The sequence below is a fragment of the Phaenicophaeus curvirostris genome, chromosome 1 (genome assembly GCF_032191515.1).
Source record: "Phaenicophaeus curvirostris isolate KB17595 chromosome 1, BPBGC_Pcur_1.0, whole genome shotgun sequence".
NCBI classification, from domain to species: Eukaryota; Metazoa; Chordata; class Aves; order Cuculiformes; family Cuculidae; genus Phaenicophaeus; species Phaenicophaeus curvirostris.
Genome location: NC_091392.1, coordinates 199970468 through 199987785, shown reverse-complemented (window position 1 = coordinate 199987785; position 17318 = coordinate 199970468). Strand labels below are relative to the sequence as shown.

Here is a 17318-nt window from a genome sequence, read left to right as displayed (position 1 = left end):
TTTTTGCTTTTGTTTCTGCATATTGAAAAATCTTCAGTAAGCTATGTTTACATGTATGTAGTCTGTAATGAAAAATATAGTTATGTTAAATAAATAATAGAATTTTTAATAATGCTTAAAAAATAGAGAAATCAGTTTTAAGAAAATCATGTCAAGGAGGTAAAAAAAATTCCTATGCTCCATGGGTTTCAGACTTTGAGATATTTATTAATTAGAATTGATTCCAAGTTCGTTGTTCCAAGAGAACATTTTGGAACACGCCATATATTACTTGTCACTAAGTTTCATTTACTTGTGTGACTTCAAGATATGTAATTTCACCTCATCTTTTGTTGATTTCATTTAGAAAGCAAGATTTAAAAACAGACCATCAGCTGAGTTATTTCAAGCTTTATTACAGGTGGGATAAATGTTTATGACCAAGCTATAAATCTCTCCAAAACAAAGTTTACAATAGAATTATTAAAGCAACATTAACTATAATAGCATGAACAATGCTTCTACTGTAATAGCCTCATCGTAATTCAGTAATAAAAGGAAGTCAATATCTCTATTTCATTCTTATCTTTAGCTGAGAGTATTTCACAATAAAAACAGTCTTGACATTGCTAAAGTGAACTAAGTAGTTAGAAAGAATATTGATATACTGTGAATGATTCACAGAAATAGCACAAGCATAAAACAATTTCTCAAAATACAGAAAAACAAGTGAGTTGTAAGAAAAATTTTGTGTCAGCACTGTTCCCTATTGTTTCTTTTGATTAAAATCTCTATGAGTTGATGTATGTGGTTAAAAAATAACCTGAGTGAGAAAAAAAAACTTATTTTTTTTTAGCGTAACAATACTTTTGACAGTCTACATGGCGCAGGGTTCCTATTTCAAAAGCATAAATTGAAAACTTTGGTAACCTACAAGTACAGCAATAACCCACATCCTCTAATTTATTCTAATGAAAAATAAAATACGATTACTCACTCAAAATTGTCTGTTGGCACTGTCAGAATTCAAACTATTTTCTCTTTTTTTGGCTCAAGTCACAAACAAATGAATTATGAGGGTTATATGAAAAATAAAAAAGGAACTTGCTGTATAGTGTGATGCACAATCGAAAATGTAGTGAGCTGAAGTGTGTGCTTGCTTAGGGAGGGTGAGTGCATTATATACAATTTGACATCAAAAATTCTGTGTGAAAGTTTGAGTGTAGGAGAATCATTTGAACAGAAAAATAGAAGTCAACTTAGTTATATTACAGAAAAAAAAAAGGTAAAAGGAGAGTAATAAATTCTTGGCACATCTTTTTTCTTGCTTTCCTCTGAAGTCAAGGGTCTGTGCTAATTGAGGAGGCTTGTAACTTAGAGTTTTTTCATGCCTGGACAAACCAGTACTTTATCACTGTTCAAATGATGAAAACTTGTTTTGAAATTTACCCACTTGTGATGCTGACACACATAAAAGTCAGCTGAGAAAATGACTTCTTCGCCAAAACTTGCCCAAAGGTCACAATCTGTCCTCTTGATTTACATAATAACCTTGAGTTCTGACATTGAAATTATGGACTTGTTAGAAAATTAGGATTATCTGGACCACAAGTAACAATCTCATTACCAAAAAACTAATTTACTTTTTTTTTTACCAAAATTTAGCTTGTCTTTTTAAATAACAGAAGAGACAAGCAGTGAAAATTGTTTTACTCAAAAGTAAAACTATTGGTTAGATTTCATTTTTCAATGTAGATGCTTTGAATTCTTCTATTCAGTAACTTTTAAAAGAGATTATTTTCTTTTTGTTAATGATAAATTTATTATTTTAACAATGCTTAATGGAAGTCGTAATCAGGAGACAGCAATTATATAAATCGTAAAGATGTTCAAAAATAGATTATGGTAACACTTTGTTATTTTTTAAAATTATGTTTTAAAAAAATACAATCCTCTGTTTTGTCAGGAAGCAAACAAAAAGTCAAGTGTTGCTAATAGAAATGTCATAATTAAATGGGTAGCAAAACCATATTTGTTTGTTATATATACAAACATGTATGAAACATAGATGTAATTGAAAGACAAGTCATTACTGAGAATGTGACTCTGAATATGGCTATAAAAACAACCTTTCAAGAAAAGTAGACCAGCGTAAATATCCAGCACAAATCACAATGTATCAAGAATTGCAAAATATTCACTCTGATGTATAGTAGAGTAAATTTTATTCGACTCCTCTGTCATGTGTTCTGTTACACCTGAGCAGTAAATAATGGATATATGCATCAATTTCTTAGCCAGTGACTGATGCTCCTTGTAGGCAGCATGATCTAATACAAACAGCATTATTTTGAGGCATTTCATTCTTGTATTACTTTGAATTCTTTAGCAACAATAGAGTCTATTTATAGATGGCATCATTAACATAACATTTTTACTTTGATCAGCTACTTGGGTTAGAATACAATTTGCAGAAAATTTGTCTGTCAAGCAATTAAGATATTTGATGTTAGTTTGGAGACAAAAGCTGCACAGCTCCAATTTATTTAATTCCTCTAGCCATAGTGACTGGCAATTGTAAATAAATGCTATTAATAAGTCATTAATCTGTGACTAAAGACTAGGCTTTTTCTGAAATGTTTGCAAGCTGTCTGTTTCAGGAAATCTCACTGGAACGTCTGTCATTCTCACGATTACAGCAGAGAGAGGACCGAGTGCTTCAGACAGCTAAATTAAGCAGGACAATACCAGCAGCACATTGGTTTCAAGACTGGAATAACTTCTGTGTTATTTACAATAAGAATTCAAAACACCAAATCCCCAAATGCTAAATTAAAAAGGAACAAGTTAGTTAATGATTCACTTTGGTAATGGGGACTGGTGACAATGTACGAAAAGATCTGTACAAGCTATCAGGAATAAGGGATGGGGACAAAAAATGAAAATGATGGAATTGAAGAGGGAATCTGATGGATTTTTACCTGTCACCTCAGCCTCCAGGTTTCAAACAAGGCCTGAAATGTCATTCATGTAATTATTACCATATCAGGTTGAAAGCAATTTCAACTCAGCTGATTTGATTGTGCATTAATGGCTGTAGGGAGAAGATAAGGATTGCGTGTGGTAAAAATAGCTGCCTATTACAATAGCAGCAAATGGGGTCAACTTACTAGATAACCTTACATTCCTTAATGGTTCAGGTGATTTTATTATTTTGTTTGTTAAAGGTTAATGCCAAATATGAACATAGAAATAAGCTTATTGAAGCCTTTCCTGCCAGCCTCCGTCTTCCTTGTGTGACCATTTGAATAGTGACTGAATCTTTTTGAGAGAGTTTACTAAATCCCAAGGTGCTGAAGATGGAAAGTGTCAGTAGCTGCATTTCTTGCCTGTCAGCGATGATTGCAAAGGACAACATGTGGCATACCTCCTTTTCACTCAAAAGCGACAGCAGACTTGTAATCTGTCACCAGCTGCAATTTATTTCCAGCAAAATGAGAAAAACAGAAACTTACACATCAGTTACTTCTTCAGCTAGAGCCGAGAGTCTGAAATAGGCTTATTGCCAACTATTGAACTGGCAGAAAATTAGTTGGTGCAGCTGACAGGAGAGAGCCTGGATCTACCAGCCTCTACTGAACAGCCTCATATATTTCGGCATTTCAGAGAACCTCTCAGTTTATTGTTATTCTGTCATATCTCGCATACCTCTTTCCTTATCTTTACTATATGAAATGTAACAGTTGTGCTTCACCCTACAAAGCTCTCCCTTCACATTTGCTTTCTAAACCACTGCTTACGTTTAAGTGGGGAATGAATTTGCAAAAGGTGCGGTTGCTGTCTAATTGGCTCTGTGGTTTGGCTGTCCTGCTTTTACAGCTTCACTGGGCCTAAATAGATACAATTAAAATACTGTGTCGGAATTCTTCTGTAATTATTTATGAATACTTTTTGTTGACTCGCCCACTGAGAATATCTAGAAGTTGGTCCAACAGGAAAAACAGGCAAGAAAGGAAGTAAGTTTAAGACATATCTCATCCAGCCAGTAAATAGGAACTGTTAAGAGAAAAATCTGAAGAAAAAAATCCAGTGACCAGTGACACGTGAAGATCAAATGACTACAAACACATTTTAAACACCCTCTCAGAGAGTAGAGACAGACTTTGAAAGATTGTTCTGCAAAACCTAACCTGCTGAGCCAGCTGGAGTGGTGATTCAGATTTCCTGTTCAATTCCATCATTTTCATTTTTTGTCCCCATCCTTAATTCCTGGTAGCTTGTACAGATCTTTTCTTACACTACCATAAGTCCCCATTACCAAACTGAACCATCAACTTGTTCCTTTTTTATTTAGCATTTGGAGGTGTGGTGTTTTGAATTCTTATTGTAAATAACACAGAAGTCATTCCAGTCTTGAAACCAATGTGCTGCTGGTATTGTCCTGCTTAATTTAGCTGTCTGAAGCACTCGGTCCTCTCTCTGCTGTAATCGTGAGAATGACAGATGTTATATTTGCAGAAATATAAATTATTGCTTTCATTTCATGATTTGTTTCTATTTAGTAAGAAGAATTAGTCTGGAAGATACAGTACCCCTAAACCTAACTGATTTGTGAATTTCTTCCAGAGAACCATAGAATGATTTGGGTTGGAAGGGACCCTAAAGATCTAGTTCCAACCCCCCTGCCATGGGCAGGGACACATCCCACCAGACCAGGCTGATCAAGGCCTCATCCAGACTGGCCTTAAACTCCACCACTTAAGGGACATCTGTAACTTCCACAGGAAACCTGTGCCAGCATCTCACTGCCCTCGTCTTGAAGAATTTCCTGCTTAGGTCCAGTCTAAATTTTGCCCTCTCCATTTATAGCCATCCCCTCTCATCCTATCGCTACATGCCCTCGTAAAAAGTCCATCCCCATATTTCTTGTATGTGCCCTACAAGTACTGGAAGGTTGCTATAAGGTGTCCTTGAAACCTTCACTTCTCCAGCCTGAACAACTCCAACTTTCTCAGCCCATCAACAAATTACTTCCATATCCCCTGCTCCAGCAAGGAAGAACTCCCTGGGCAATGGCAGTGCCCTGGGGCCCCAGATAGACTCCCAGCCCACTTGGGCAAGTAACCTAGACCTAAGTAGAACAGAATCCATTATGGAGAGCCCACTGTAGAGGACCAGCAGTGGCAGCTCCTCCAGCTCCAGCAGTCCCAGCTCCCAGCCCTGATCCCAAGGCAGGTCTCAGCCCAGCTCCCAGGCTGGCTCCAACAAGCGCACCGGAGTCAGAGGGAATGCCAAGCCTGAAGGGTCCCCTGTGCTCTCCCATGAAGTAAAGCAGGAAGACAACAGGGATGTGATACAACCGAGATGACCTGCTGACCTGATAGCCTTAGCCAAAGAGTTGAGGGAGCTGGGCATCAAAGGAACCAAAGAAGCTACAAAGACAAATCTTCCCACTATCTCTTAATCAAAGCCAGGCTGTAAGGAATGTTTATGTGACTTTATAAGCTATGAACTAGAAAATCAAGAAGGGTATAGAATATCAAGCAGTGTGACTTTGGGGGATGAGGGGAAGACATCCAAAAGGAGCACCACTATAGAAAGGAACTGAAAGCAATTCAATACAGTGAAATTTCCTTCAATACACATAGCCATCATGGAATCCAATGGACTACTTCTGAAAAAAACCTACATTTTGTGTTTGTTTATGTCTCTAGTGAAACAATACTGATAAAACACCTGTTTTTCACTACATACATGTGCAGAAAAAAGAATCTTGAGAATTGCTTTTCAGTTCTGCCTGACTGTACACCACCCTTGCTGCACTTATTCTTGGCAACAAAAATAAGAGTATCTGCTAGAAAAAAAAAGTAAATGTTATCAATTTCATCCTATATTCTGTAATATGAATAGTGTATATAAGTATTTCCACTCCTTATTTAATGTGTATGAAATAGCAAAGAGGTATTTCTAAAACCTTTCTCTCCCTAAACTCATTATCAATTAACATATGACCCCTCCACCCCACCATGAATACTAAATACCTGTTCTCTAGTAATGCTATCAGGTCGGGTAGGCATTAGAGAATTGGCACTACCAAAAGTGTGTTAGGACATGTTTAAAACACTGTGCTCTCAGCTTCGTATGTAAACTGTGCATTTGGGGGAAAAAAATCAGCTAATATTGTTTATTCTCCAACTATGATACTTTGGCAGAATATAATCTAATTTACAGACTTATAGTATCACAGTGAATGAATGTGTGAGTCTGCCAAATTTTTAAATTAAAAAAAAACTGTTCTCTTTCTGTTTATAAGAACATTACTTTTCATTTTGACAGAGTAGTTTAACTTGAATGAATTACTATCCACAGAAATGGCTGGGCAGGGAATTCATAATTGGCTACTTACTTAGTCACTTGGTTACTTTGAGTGTGCAGTATGGACTGTCTGTGAAAATGAAATCTGGCGCAATAATGAAGTAACAAATTAGGCATGTCACATCTTAATAAACAATGATGTCTAATTATGAAAGAATCTGTACTTACTTGCCAAGTGCAAAACACTCCATCTTAACAGTTGTTCCTCTTGCAGCTGTAACTGTATAAGGAAAATGGACTTCAATTTTTGGTTCATATTCTCCCATCACGCCTGGAAAACAAGGAATGTTTGAAATGTAGAATATCATTAATTTTCCATTTGTTGAGATTATCACAGAAAAACCCTGCAGCTTTCTTTTTGAACCTGCCCAGCAGTAAAGCTAGTCACTGATGGAGATAGCCTCGTATGATCTGATGTGCCTTACTCAGGTCCAGCACATATTCTATAATCCTCTTCAGGGTTGCTAGCAACACAACAGTGAGCTTAAGAAAAAGGATTTACATTCTTAACATGAGTTAATATTTATATTTAAAAAGATTAAAGCAATCAGTTTTAGAAGGATGAGAGTTTTCATAGTCCAAAGCTTTGTTTATGTGTGTAGTGACAATTATTACAAATAAATCAACATATGTTTTGATAGACTGAGGAACTTTTAAGCTCAGCAAGAAATACTCAAAGGATGTAGGATCATTTGTGTATGCAGATACAGATGCAGATATGCAGACACATACAAAGCTCAGTTATTTCATTTTCAGTGACCCATTTAATTTGGGAGATGATTAATTTCATCAGGACATCACACTTAAGATCCAACTAGAAAAAAAATTCAGTGATTTGAAAAATACAAACATTGAAATAATAGAGTTATCTGGAATTGGCCGACAGCTTTGGAGAATCATGAGGGTTAAGGAAACAAGAAATGAGTAGGGAAGGGAGACCATTTTTTTAAGGCGAGGTGAAAGGTTTGCATTTGATGTAACTTAGGGGAAATGTCATAATCAGCAAGGCAAGAGAATTAAATGTAACATATGTGCTCAGATAGAGAAGATGGGCTAGTGGGGTAAATGATACTTGGAAACTAAAAGCTGGATTTAACAAAGTAAGGTTTTTTAATATTTTTAGATGAGGAAAACCGAATAAACTCTGACTTGGGGATACAGTAAGAAACAGTTTAGTTCAAATCAGTAAGAATCAGTCAAAATTCTCCAAAGAATTCTAGAGCAAGCAAATAAGGAGGAGTGGAGAAAAGAAAGGAGATAAAAGAGATAACTTATGCAAGAAAGAGAAAAGAAGAAAGCATAAGGAGGAACATTGGAGACATGCAATACAAGATTTGTAACTGAGAGAGGACCAGACAGCAAAGCTAGGTGGAATAAAAACCCACAACCTATTAGAGCAAAACATAATATATAGGGCTGAAATGTTAAAACATATATTTCTGGTGCTTCAAATGTTCCTGTGCTGGCTTCCTGCTGTTGTCCTACGGGCTCCTGTGGTTTTTTTTGAGGGAGGATGTCTAAACATTTAGGCATTTAAACATGTCTTTAGGGGCTTAAGTTTGGATTGAAAAACTAAATGCCTCTCCTATGTTCATCAAATAACAGAAGCGGAAAACATAAAATGCTTTTAATTCAAACAGTGTAATTCTGTGAATAATGTGAATTTATAAGTAGCAGTAGATTTCTTTTTTTGAAAAAACATAATTATTCAACTATTCTTTGTACTAGTAAGAGTAACCTCTTTTTTTCTCAAAACCATAATTAAATGAATGTCTTGATATTGATTTATCAACTTCTGGAGAAATACTGCCACTTGTATGAAAAGACAAATTCAGAAACAGTTCTGTCATTAAAGCTTAAAAGATATTTTTTGGTAGAGAACTTCATAATTTATTTACATTTCTTGTGACTTCTTTTACTGTTTTCTAGATTTTTGTAATTATATGTACCAGTTTCTGATTCATCTCAGTTGAGTCACTGATGATTTTATAAGGTGTCTGTCATATACCCTTTAGTTTTGTCTTTTACACACTGAAAACTCATAGATAATTAACCCTTCCTTTAATAAATTAATGTTTAATAAATTTATAAAATTATGATCATTCCAGGAGCCTAAGTTGCACCACTATTTCAAATTCTATTCTGTCATTTTGAGATGAGAACATGAGAACAGCACAGTAATATTGAAGCTGTAGATCTTTGTCATTGTTTTTTTCACTTTTTTTTTTTAATTTGGGTTCTGCTCTATTGATTTCCTTATCAGTCAGTTCTATTTGCTTTTTCACAATTGAGCTGGTATTCATCCACAATAGTACCCTAATCACTTTACTGATCCATAATATCCAATAAAAGTATTACATTTTTAGGTTAAGGTATTACATAAATTTGTAGTCGGTGACATTATTTATCACCTATCCACTCTGTTATCATGGTACACTTTGCAGCTTTTCACAGTTAGTGTCAATTTTTACTATCCTTAATAATTTTTTATTAACAAGCTTTTCTACATCTGTGTTGATTTCCTTTCCAGATGGTTTGTGTGTTGAATCGTGATGTCCTAGAAAAAATTCCCTGGCTTCAATGCCAGTCTCCCAGTTCCTCAAACTGATCAGATATTCCTAAAACAGGTGGATTTTTTAATTCAAAAGGGTTGTCCTTCAACATCTCTGAGAATTTCAATTCTTTGACAACTTTTGAAGAGTGACCTTCACAAGAGTTGTTTGAAATTGAAGTACAAAATATTACCTTGACCACTCCTATTCCTACTCTACTTGACTCTTCAGGAAAGTTGTATAAAGTTTGAAGCATGACTTCTCACTTTAAAAGCTGTGTTCATTGTATATAACTGTATGGTAATGTGGTAAATAGTCATACTAATTGCATGTCTTGAATGTGTTTTCTATCGAAACACTTGATATGGAAGTCAGAATTACTGGTCTATAGTTTCTCAGATGTTCCTAGGTGTTCCCCTTCTTTATAAAAACCCAACTTTTCTACCCCCATTCCATCTAGGCCTGAGCCCAGCAAAGGAAAACTATATCCTGCTTCCTTCCCCAAAGAAGTTTGGCTTTGGGTATTTGTAACATCAATATTCCTTCTATAATTTCTTCTACTGAAACTTTAACTACAAGAACTACAGTCATGATGGGAGAATCCCCCCTAAGTTCCCTTGTAGTGAACACTACTGAAAATATTTTAATTAGGTGTTATGATGCAACCTAATAGTCCTGAGGTGTTTCTTTTAAATCTCTGCAATCTATTGCCTGTGCATATTCACTATCAGGTTTTGTAATTCAATGAATTTAAAAAAGGATTTTTTTTTGGTTTTGTATAAGATTTTGTTCCTGAAGATCATTGTGTTGAATTGTAATATCCTATTAACCATTTAATTTTATTAGCCCTTAAAAAAAATGCAACTTAAAATGGGATAAGATTGTTCTACCTTTAAAATAATGTAGTACTGATAAACACATCCAAGGGACAATATTATCTTTTGGACCTTATGTTTTTAACTTATATTAACTACCTTTAGTGGGTGCAATTTGTCCAAGTACTGAATGCTGTTTGAGAGTCATGACATCATTTCACATTCCTGTTGAAACGCTGATCTACTAATGCTTTGTACCATGTCCTGTTCTTCTGGGTTACTGTTACAGCAGCAAGCAACATGCCTGCAACTACTGTCAGAAAAATGCAGAAAAATTACTGAAAAATTGCTTGGTGTCCCTATAAAAATTAGGAAAAAAGTCTACAAAACCCCTACAAAGGGTTGGTTTTTTTTTCATACTTATTATTTATGATCTTTGAGACAAAAGAGGCCGTTACAGCTGTATAGACATCAAGGGAATTATAAAGGCCTTACCTTCCCATGTTATGTTGTAATTGCTTTGCTAAGACTATTGTACCTCCAGGATTATTATCTTTCCTAGTTTCAGTTTTGTTCATTATGAGTTAGTAATGATCAAACAACCACCATTTGCATTTTCATCAAGTTTTATGTCCACTTATATTATATGCCATAAATAATTTGAACTTTTAAGAAAAATCGAGATCTTGAGTTACATGCATTAGAGTCTCTCTCAGACTTTCACACATGGCTCTCTTTCATAGATTTGGTTAACGCCATAAAAAGTTCTCTCAGTCATTTTTAATTTCCAGTTATCAAACATAAAATACAACATTAAATAAAATTGATTAGCACAGAATAAAAGCATAATATACAAATTTCAAGGAGCTAACAAATAACAGAGCCCACATGGTCCGAAAACTATGAGGAGGAATGGGGAGCTGATCTCAATGTTCCTGTGCTCTGCCTTCCCATGAAAACAGGATCTTCACTGGCTGGGTGAAGATGAACTGAGCTGAAACACTAATAACCCTTCTGTTATACCTCTGATTCCAGAAAAAAAGAACAGATTCAAATGACCGAACATAACCCAGATCTAAGCACAGTCTGAACTTGTTGGAGCTACAGGCTGGTTAGTCACACAGGCAGAAATAGACCTTGTTATTTATAGAAGCAATGATTTCCCTACTCCCTTCTTCCGATAATTTTTACAACGCAATTATCACAATGCAATTACTATATATGCTCCAAGCCAAGTAAGTAAAAATATTAATAAAATAAGGTTTAATTTTAATAAGTGTTTTCATTTAACAAGTTGCTTCTCTGATTTGGTTTCAAATCTGTGACTTGAGTTCAAATAAATCTCCACTATCCAAATTGTCCTATGAACCTTTAGCTACACTGTTGTTTGCATTTTAATTTTCTATCAAAAAATAGAGATGACACAATTCATTAAATCATAATAATGTCATAAACACAGATTGTTAGGTGCTCACGTACCACAGAAATCGATGTAATAGAATTTCAGACTTACAGATACTGCCACAGCTAAAACTGTTTACATTATCCCATGTGGGTCATTTAATGGAAATGGAGAATGGAATAAAGTAGCAAGATCAGTTTCTGATTGTCAGTCCTTTCAGCTAAGCACAACTAAAAAGGCTACAGGCAGGATATTGGTCATTATCATTTTGAAAAGGACTGCTCTACCTCTTAATTTAGCCTGCCGCTCCATGACTTTTACAACCTCAGATGAAGAATGGAGAAAAATTGTGAGTCTATGACTGTATTCACACAAGAACACTTTTTGCCTTCATGGGGGAAAAAAAGTCAGACTGCTGAGAAATCATGACATATCATCTTACCCCAGCTGTGTAGAGGCTAATGCTTCTGTTCCATTAGTCTTCCAGATATTACCTTCTTGGATCTCCCAGAACATAAACTTCCATGATGGATCCTTAAACTGTTTCAGCTAAAATGATTTTGGTTTCTTTCAAACTGTTTAAGTAATAGTTCTTTAACTTACTTCAGAAATGAATTTTGAATGGAACAGGTTACACGGAATGCTTGGACAAGTGTTTGATAAGCGTTTAAGAGAGTAGCTAGAAAATAATATAGGATTCTTTGCTAAACATCACCAGAGTGCTAGGGAGAAAATGAAATCCAAAGATTTCGTATACTCAGTTGAAAGTTTAGGAAGAGATTTATATTTGCTGTTATATTATTTATATTATTAGCAAAAGACACAAACCCCTTAGTTTAAGAGTATTTGCAGGAGAGCTTTGGGTGGAGTCCCTGATGTTAATCAGGTGATGTAGGAATGTTAATCCCGTTATAACTTGGATAGTGTTCTAATCACAAAACTATTTGGGATTCTTACAAGACTGGACGTTCCTCTCAGTTTCGGGGAAGCTTCCTGAGAAGCAATGAACTTGTTCTGCTGTGTAAGAATCCTCTAATAATTTTATAGCTCAGAAAATGTTTCTGGCCACATTGTAGTGATGATCTATTTTGTGAATATGTATCCAAACTGAAGAAAACTTTTTCTTAAGAAACTATGGCAGGAAAGTTCATGTATAACTTCATATCCTATCAACAATCTGTGATGCAAACCAGGGTTGTTTACCACATGAATCTTTTTGTGATAAATTAATATTTAGTATTTTCCCTGAATACCTGCACAATTAACTGCCTCCAAATATTTATTTGGATGAGAGCCCTGAATACACACATGTACAATTATAGTAAATTCACAGCACAAACTGAATTAATTAAAATATAATGATGATGCCCACCGTTACATACTGACTGCAGCAGAACTTGCAAGTGTATTGGGAAGAATTTATTGACTCATCTGCCACTAATCTTAATCTAAATTGAATGACCTGTTCCTGCTGTAAGTATCCAAAATTTACTGTGGGAACGATTGTTTTATGAGAACTGTCCACAATATTCCTTACCCCTAGAGACCTCTTAGCCAAGTTTTGAGCTATAAACTTATCCTTAGAGAAATCCCAAAAATACTCATGTGAAATTGCATTCTGCAGTGACCTGAAGACTAAAGTGCCAACAATGCTTTCATATTACTCACATGAAAAATCCTATCACAAATCACTGGGTAGAAAGAGGTCTTTACTAGAATCCATCCTAATATAAATGAAAATCTAGAATTCAGTTTCCGGTAAAAAAAATGTCTTAATGAATTGAGCATAAGAAGGGAACAAATGTTCATGTATTTCTAATTATGGAGGAATAGATGCAAAAGAAGGTCACATGTAACCATAATAAAACATTTAACTAATTTTTAAAGAAAATTTTCCTCTTCCCACTTTAAATTCGACTTTATCATAAAACCGTAGAATGGTTTGGGTTGGAAGGAACCTTCAAAGATCATTTAATTTCAACACCCTGCCATGGGCAGGGACACCTCCCACTAAACCAGGCTGATTAAGGCCCTATCCAACCTGGCCTTGAATACTTCCAGGAAGGGGACATCCACAGCTTCCCTGGGAAACCTGTGCCAGTGCCTCACCACTCCGATCGTGAAGAATTTCTTCCTAATGTCTAATTTTTTTTTCAGCGCAGGAACTTGTGCTGAACTTGGCATAAGGAATTTGTGACAGATTTCCTTTAGGCATTGCTGGGCTATGCTTATTGTTCAACCTCTCCAATTGCCTGCTGTTCATCCAGGTCAGGCTCACAAAAGCTATTCAGAAACCTGGAAAATATTATTTAATCTAAATGGTTAGGAGGAGGATCTGATATTTATGGGGTTTCTAATTATCTTCCTGATAGCATGTTCACAGTTCTCAAAGAACCTCATTTCTCCTTCAGTAAGTAACATAATTGTTTGTAATTCAAATATGATTTTTTTTCTTGCTTTTATTTTTTTGTAACCTGCATTGTTTTTATTGGATGAAAATTTCATTTGATTCTGATCAATTAGAACTGATCAGAAGTAGTATAGCTCTAATACTCATTGTGATCTAATTAACTGGAAAGAGCTTCCTAAATGAGAAATGTTCTTCAGTTGAGACTCCGCATATAACCATGCAAATACAAGTATCTATTATTTCCTCCATAAGAAAGAACAAATTAACAATTCTCCTTCATCAGCAACAGCTACTGAAATAGTCATTTTTAGACCCAATAGCAACAAGTCATTCTTGTTGTAAGATTACTGCAGTCCTAACCTCAAGCAAAATTTCTGCTGTTCACAGTCAAATTATTTCGCTATGTTGACAAGAACACTGAACGGACAAGTTGTTCTTATGTCAACATTGTGTCAGTCTCCATGATCACAAAGCAAGTAACTGCTTGTGAATTTGTGTCTAAGATCCTGAAACAGCAAGATACATAACATTAGGTATGACCATTCTTAATACATTGAAACTGTTCACAACTCTAAAGGTTATTTTCACTATAATTTGCACAAATATTAACTTAGTCACTGTGAATTGAAATATTACACTTCTGTCTGAAATTTTAATAGCTACAGTTCAATGCAACGTCATTCTTAATCCTGAGTTGAATTTAGGAGAACACTTTTTCCTACAGTTACTTTATTTTATGCTTTGTATACTCTGTTAATGCTTTCCTTTGTGTAATAGATTCATAAATCATCAGGAGGAGAAGCAAAACAAGAAAACTTGTGTGCAGAACATGTGTAAGATGGTACATGTCTAGAATCTCAAATTAGCTATTTAGAAAAAGAAACGTCTCCATTTCTAGAGGATAGTATTTCTTTAAGCTAGTGGGAAAATTTAACAGTTAAAGCTTCTTGAATGAGGTTATCCTAACAGAACTCAAAGTAAGCTAAACTCAAAGGGAAGAAAAAAATGATAAGAATTCTTGTTCTACATTGAAAGCTAGAACCTAATCTTTTTGAAACCTTCCCCAGTTTGCCTCCTGAAATACTCCCCTGGGTTCAATCATTTTCAATATGACCATCTCAGGATGGTTTCTCTTTGCTCTTTTTTTAGGCTAAATCTTTTTAAAATAGTGTCTTTGAACTTTTATATGCTGTTTGATAATGCACCAGTGCCATGTTACAATCCCTATAAAACACTACGTAAATAATTGTATAGGAGCCCTCTAGGTAGCTTCCTGCCTACCTATAGATTTTCAGTGACAGTTTTATGTGGAAGCACCAGTGGCGTTGACTGTATCAGATTTTCTAAATGGAGAAAAATATTGCTATTTTGGTTTTGCAGAGAGAGGGGAAAGCAAAACCAACACCATCCTTCATCCCTTCCCCAGTCCTATTATATTTATCTATCTATCTATCTATCTATCTATCTATCTATCTATCTATCTATCTATCTATCTATCTATCTATGTCCTCATTTTCTTTTTAGATAAAATACTAATACACGGGGTTTTTTTAATCCTGACTTTCATTCTATTGTTAATGACTTCTTTGCAATGGGATCTAGGCACAAGAGCCAGAATAAGTCAGACAAAAACTGTTTCTTCAAAATACTGATAACCCAACAATAGGATATACTTTTAGTAGCGAAAAGCAGAGGTTGTTAGAAGTCTATTACTTCAAGTTTCATAATGACCCAACATTATAATTTTAGTGGAGTTACAAAATCTTTCCTATATGAGCAATGGCTCTCTGTTAGCACTATCAGTCACTGTATACTGCTTGAGATAAAACTTGATTTTGCCCAGACAGTTAGGCTCTAATGAGAAAAAAAAAAAAGTAGAGTTATTTCACATTTCAGTTCTAACCTGGAGAATTAAGAGGAGTTCCCACAGTTTCCAGTTAGGCTTGCGTAGTTTTTACAGACTTGCACACTACAGCTTTAGCATCTTGTAATTTAGCATCTTGTAATTTAAGTTAAAAGTGTATGTTAATGATCTTGCAATCTAATCCAAACACACAAAAAAGGCAGCCTACAAGGTCAGGAACTCAAATAACCCTGGCAAGATTAAGTCACAATTGGATAAATATTTTCAACTCCCATTACAATCCAGGTATATTCTGTGTCTCCTAGAATTCAGCTCATTATGGATAAACACATTAAAAAAAACCTAGTAATATAAGTAGGAAAAAATATTTGTGAATTTCTATAAGGGGAAAAAAACAGATCCTAAACAATAAGGTTAATCTTTAAGCAAATATTTTTAATGCTAACCATCGGTTAATAAGCAACTATCAGCATTCTTGAGGGACTGAAACAATCTATATCTCCAAAACTCTTGATTTTGCTCTATCTTTATTTTTAGGTACTATTTGTTACTTTATTTTCCTAAAATTACCCTTCTTAATTGCTTAATTTCCACCCTTGGGGAAATTGTTATGAATTCTTCCAAACTTCTTTTAACGTAAGGAAAGAGTTCTTTAGATAATCAAGCAATATTCGAACAACATAGCCCAGAGTTCAACCTGAATAAGCACATGCAAAACACATTCCATCATGGAAAAGTAGAAATGGACATTCTTAATGCCCTGATAGCTGCATGTTTCATCATTATGTGAGACTATTAATCACATAGAACTAATGAAAAGAATTAGGACAGACAAGATTCTGTTCAAAGAATTGTAATGATATGGTAAAAAAATATGAAGGTCAAGGTCTGCCTTCAGTTACATGAGAATATGTCTGGTCAGATACACTGACCTCTGATGAGCTATAAAATAATTTGCTCTAATGGAACACAGTAGTAAGCGTCCTCTGATGTATGAAATTGTAAAGGTTCTCTTTTTTCCTAGATAGCCACTAGGCAGCATCTACCAAGAGGTAAAATGAAGAATTACTTATTTCTCTCCTGTATGGTAATAATGTTAAAGTTAATATCTTTTCAAGAATATAAAAAACATAAAAAAATTAAGAAAAAAATGGAATGAAACCGCAAACTTCAACTGTCTTGTTCTATTAAGCACCAAATGTTTTATACTCCCTATGTTTCTATTTCCCAAATTTGAAGAGGCATTCTGTTGTTTTTATTAGTCAAGATAATTTACTCATCCCAGTCAGCATCCAAGCCTACAAAGATCCATTTTAACAACGGTGTTTATTATTTGTAAACATTTATTAAATAATTCCTCAAGGATTCTGATGCATTATAAAGACAGCATAATGAAATGATGCATAATTTTTTTTCCCTGCTAATATTTTTTATCTCCTCAGATAGAATTTTAGAGTGTTTTTATAACCCAGCTTGAAATGAAATTGAATTGTATGAAATGACTGATTGTCAAAGACATCTGAACAAATGAAGTATTCATTTTATTCAGAATCTATTAAAATATTTCTTGATGTTTTTATTTAATTTGATTCATATCAAGGAGCTAAGTTCCCCTTTGAGACATATCACGAAAGAAATAAAAGATTAATAAAAGCCCAGGAAGTTATTACATTCTTACAGTTTGACAGAAAACCTGAATACTACTCTGTTTCTTTCCATACATAAACAGAGACCAATGTTGTCATATAAGTGTTTTTTGTCACCAGCTGTCCAGTCCCCTAGTTCCAGGTATTGTTTATATATCAAAATCCAACAATAATGATAAATATATCAATAAACATGTTTTTGTGTTAATGATACACATATCTAGAAAATGCAAATGTGCAAATTGTTTTATTTATGCAGTGCCATTTGTAAAAAT

At 34.6% G+C, this 17318-nt stretch overlaps 1 protein-coding gene across 3 annotated transcripts in view; it reads right to left on the bottom strand.

Moving 5' to 3' along the window:
• The window catches only part of CNTN5 (contactin 5), a 666657-nt gene that overhangs the window by 138012 nt on the left and 511327 nt on the right, over nucleotides 1-17318 (bottom strand). For all 3 annotated transcript variants that reach the window (XM_069883473.1, XM_069883470.1, XM_069883471.1), the window contains exon 8: nucleotides 6523-6625. In XM_069883473.1, the coding sequence (XP_069739574.1) occupies nucleotides 6523-6625 (103 nt within the window). The remainder of the gene's footprint in view (nucleotides 1-6522; nucleotides 6626-17318) is intronic.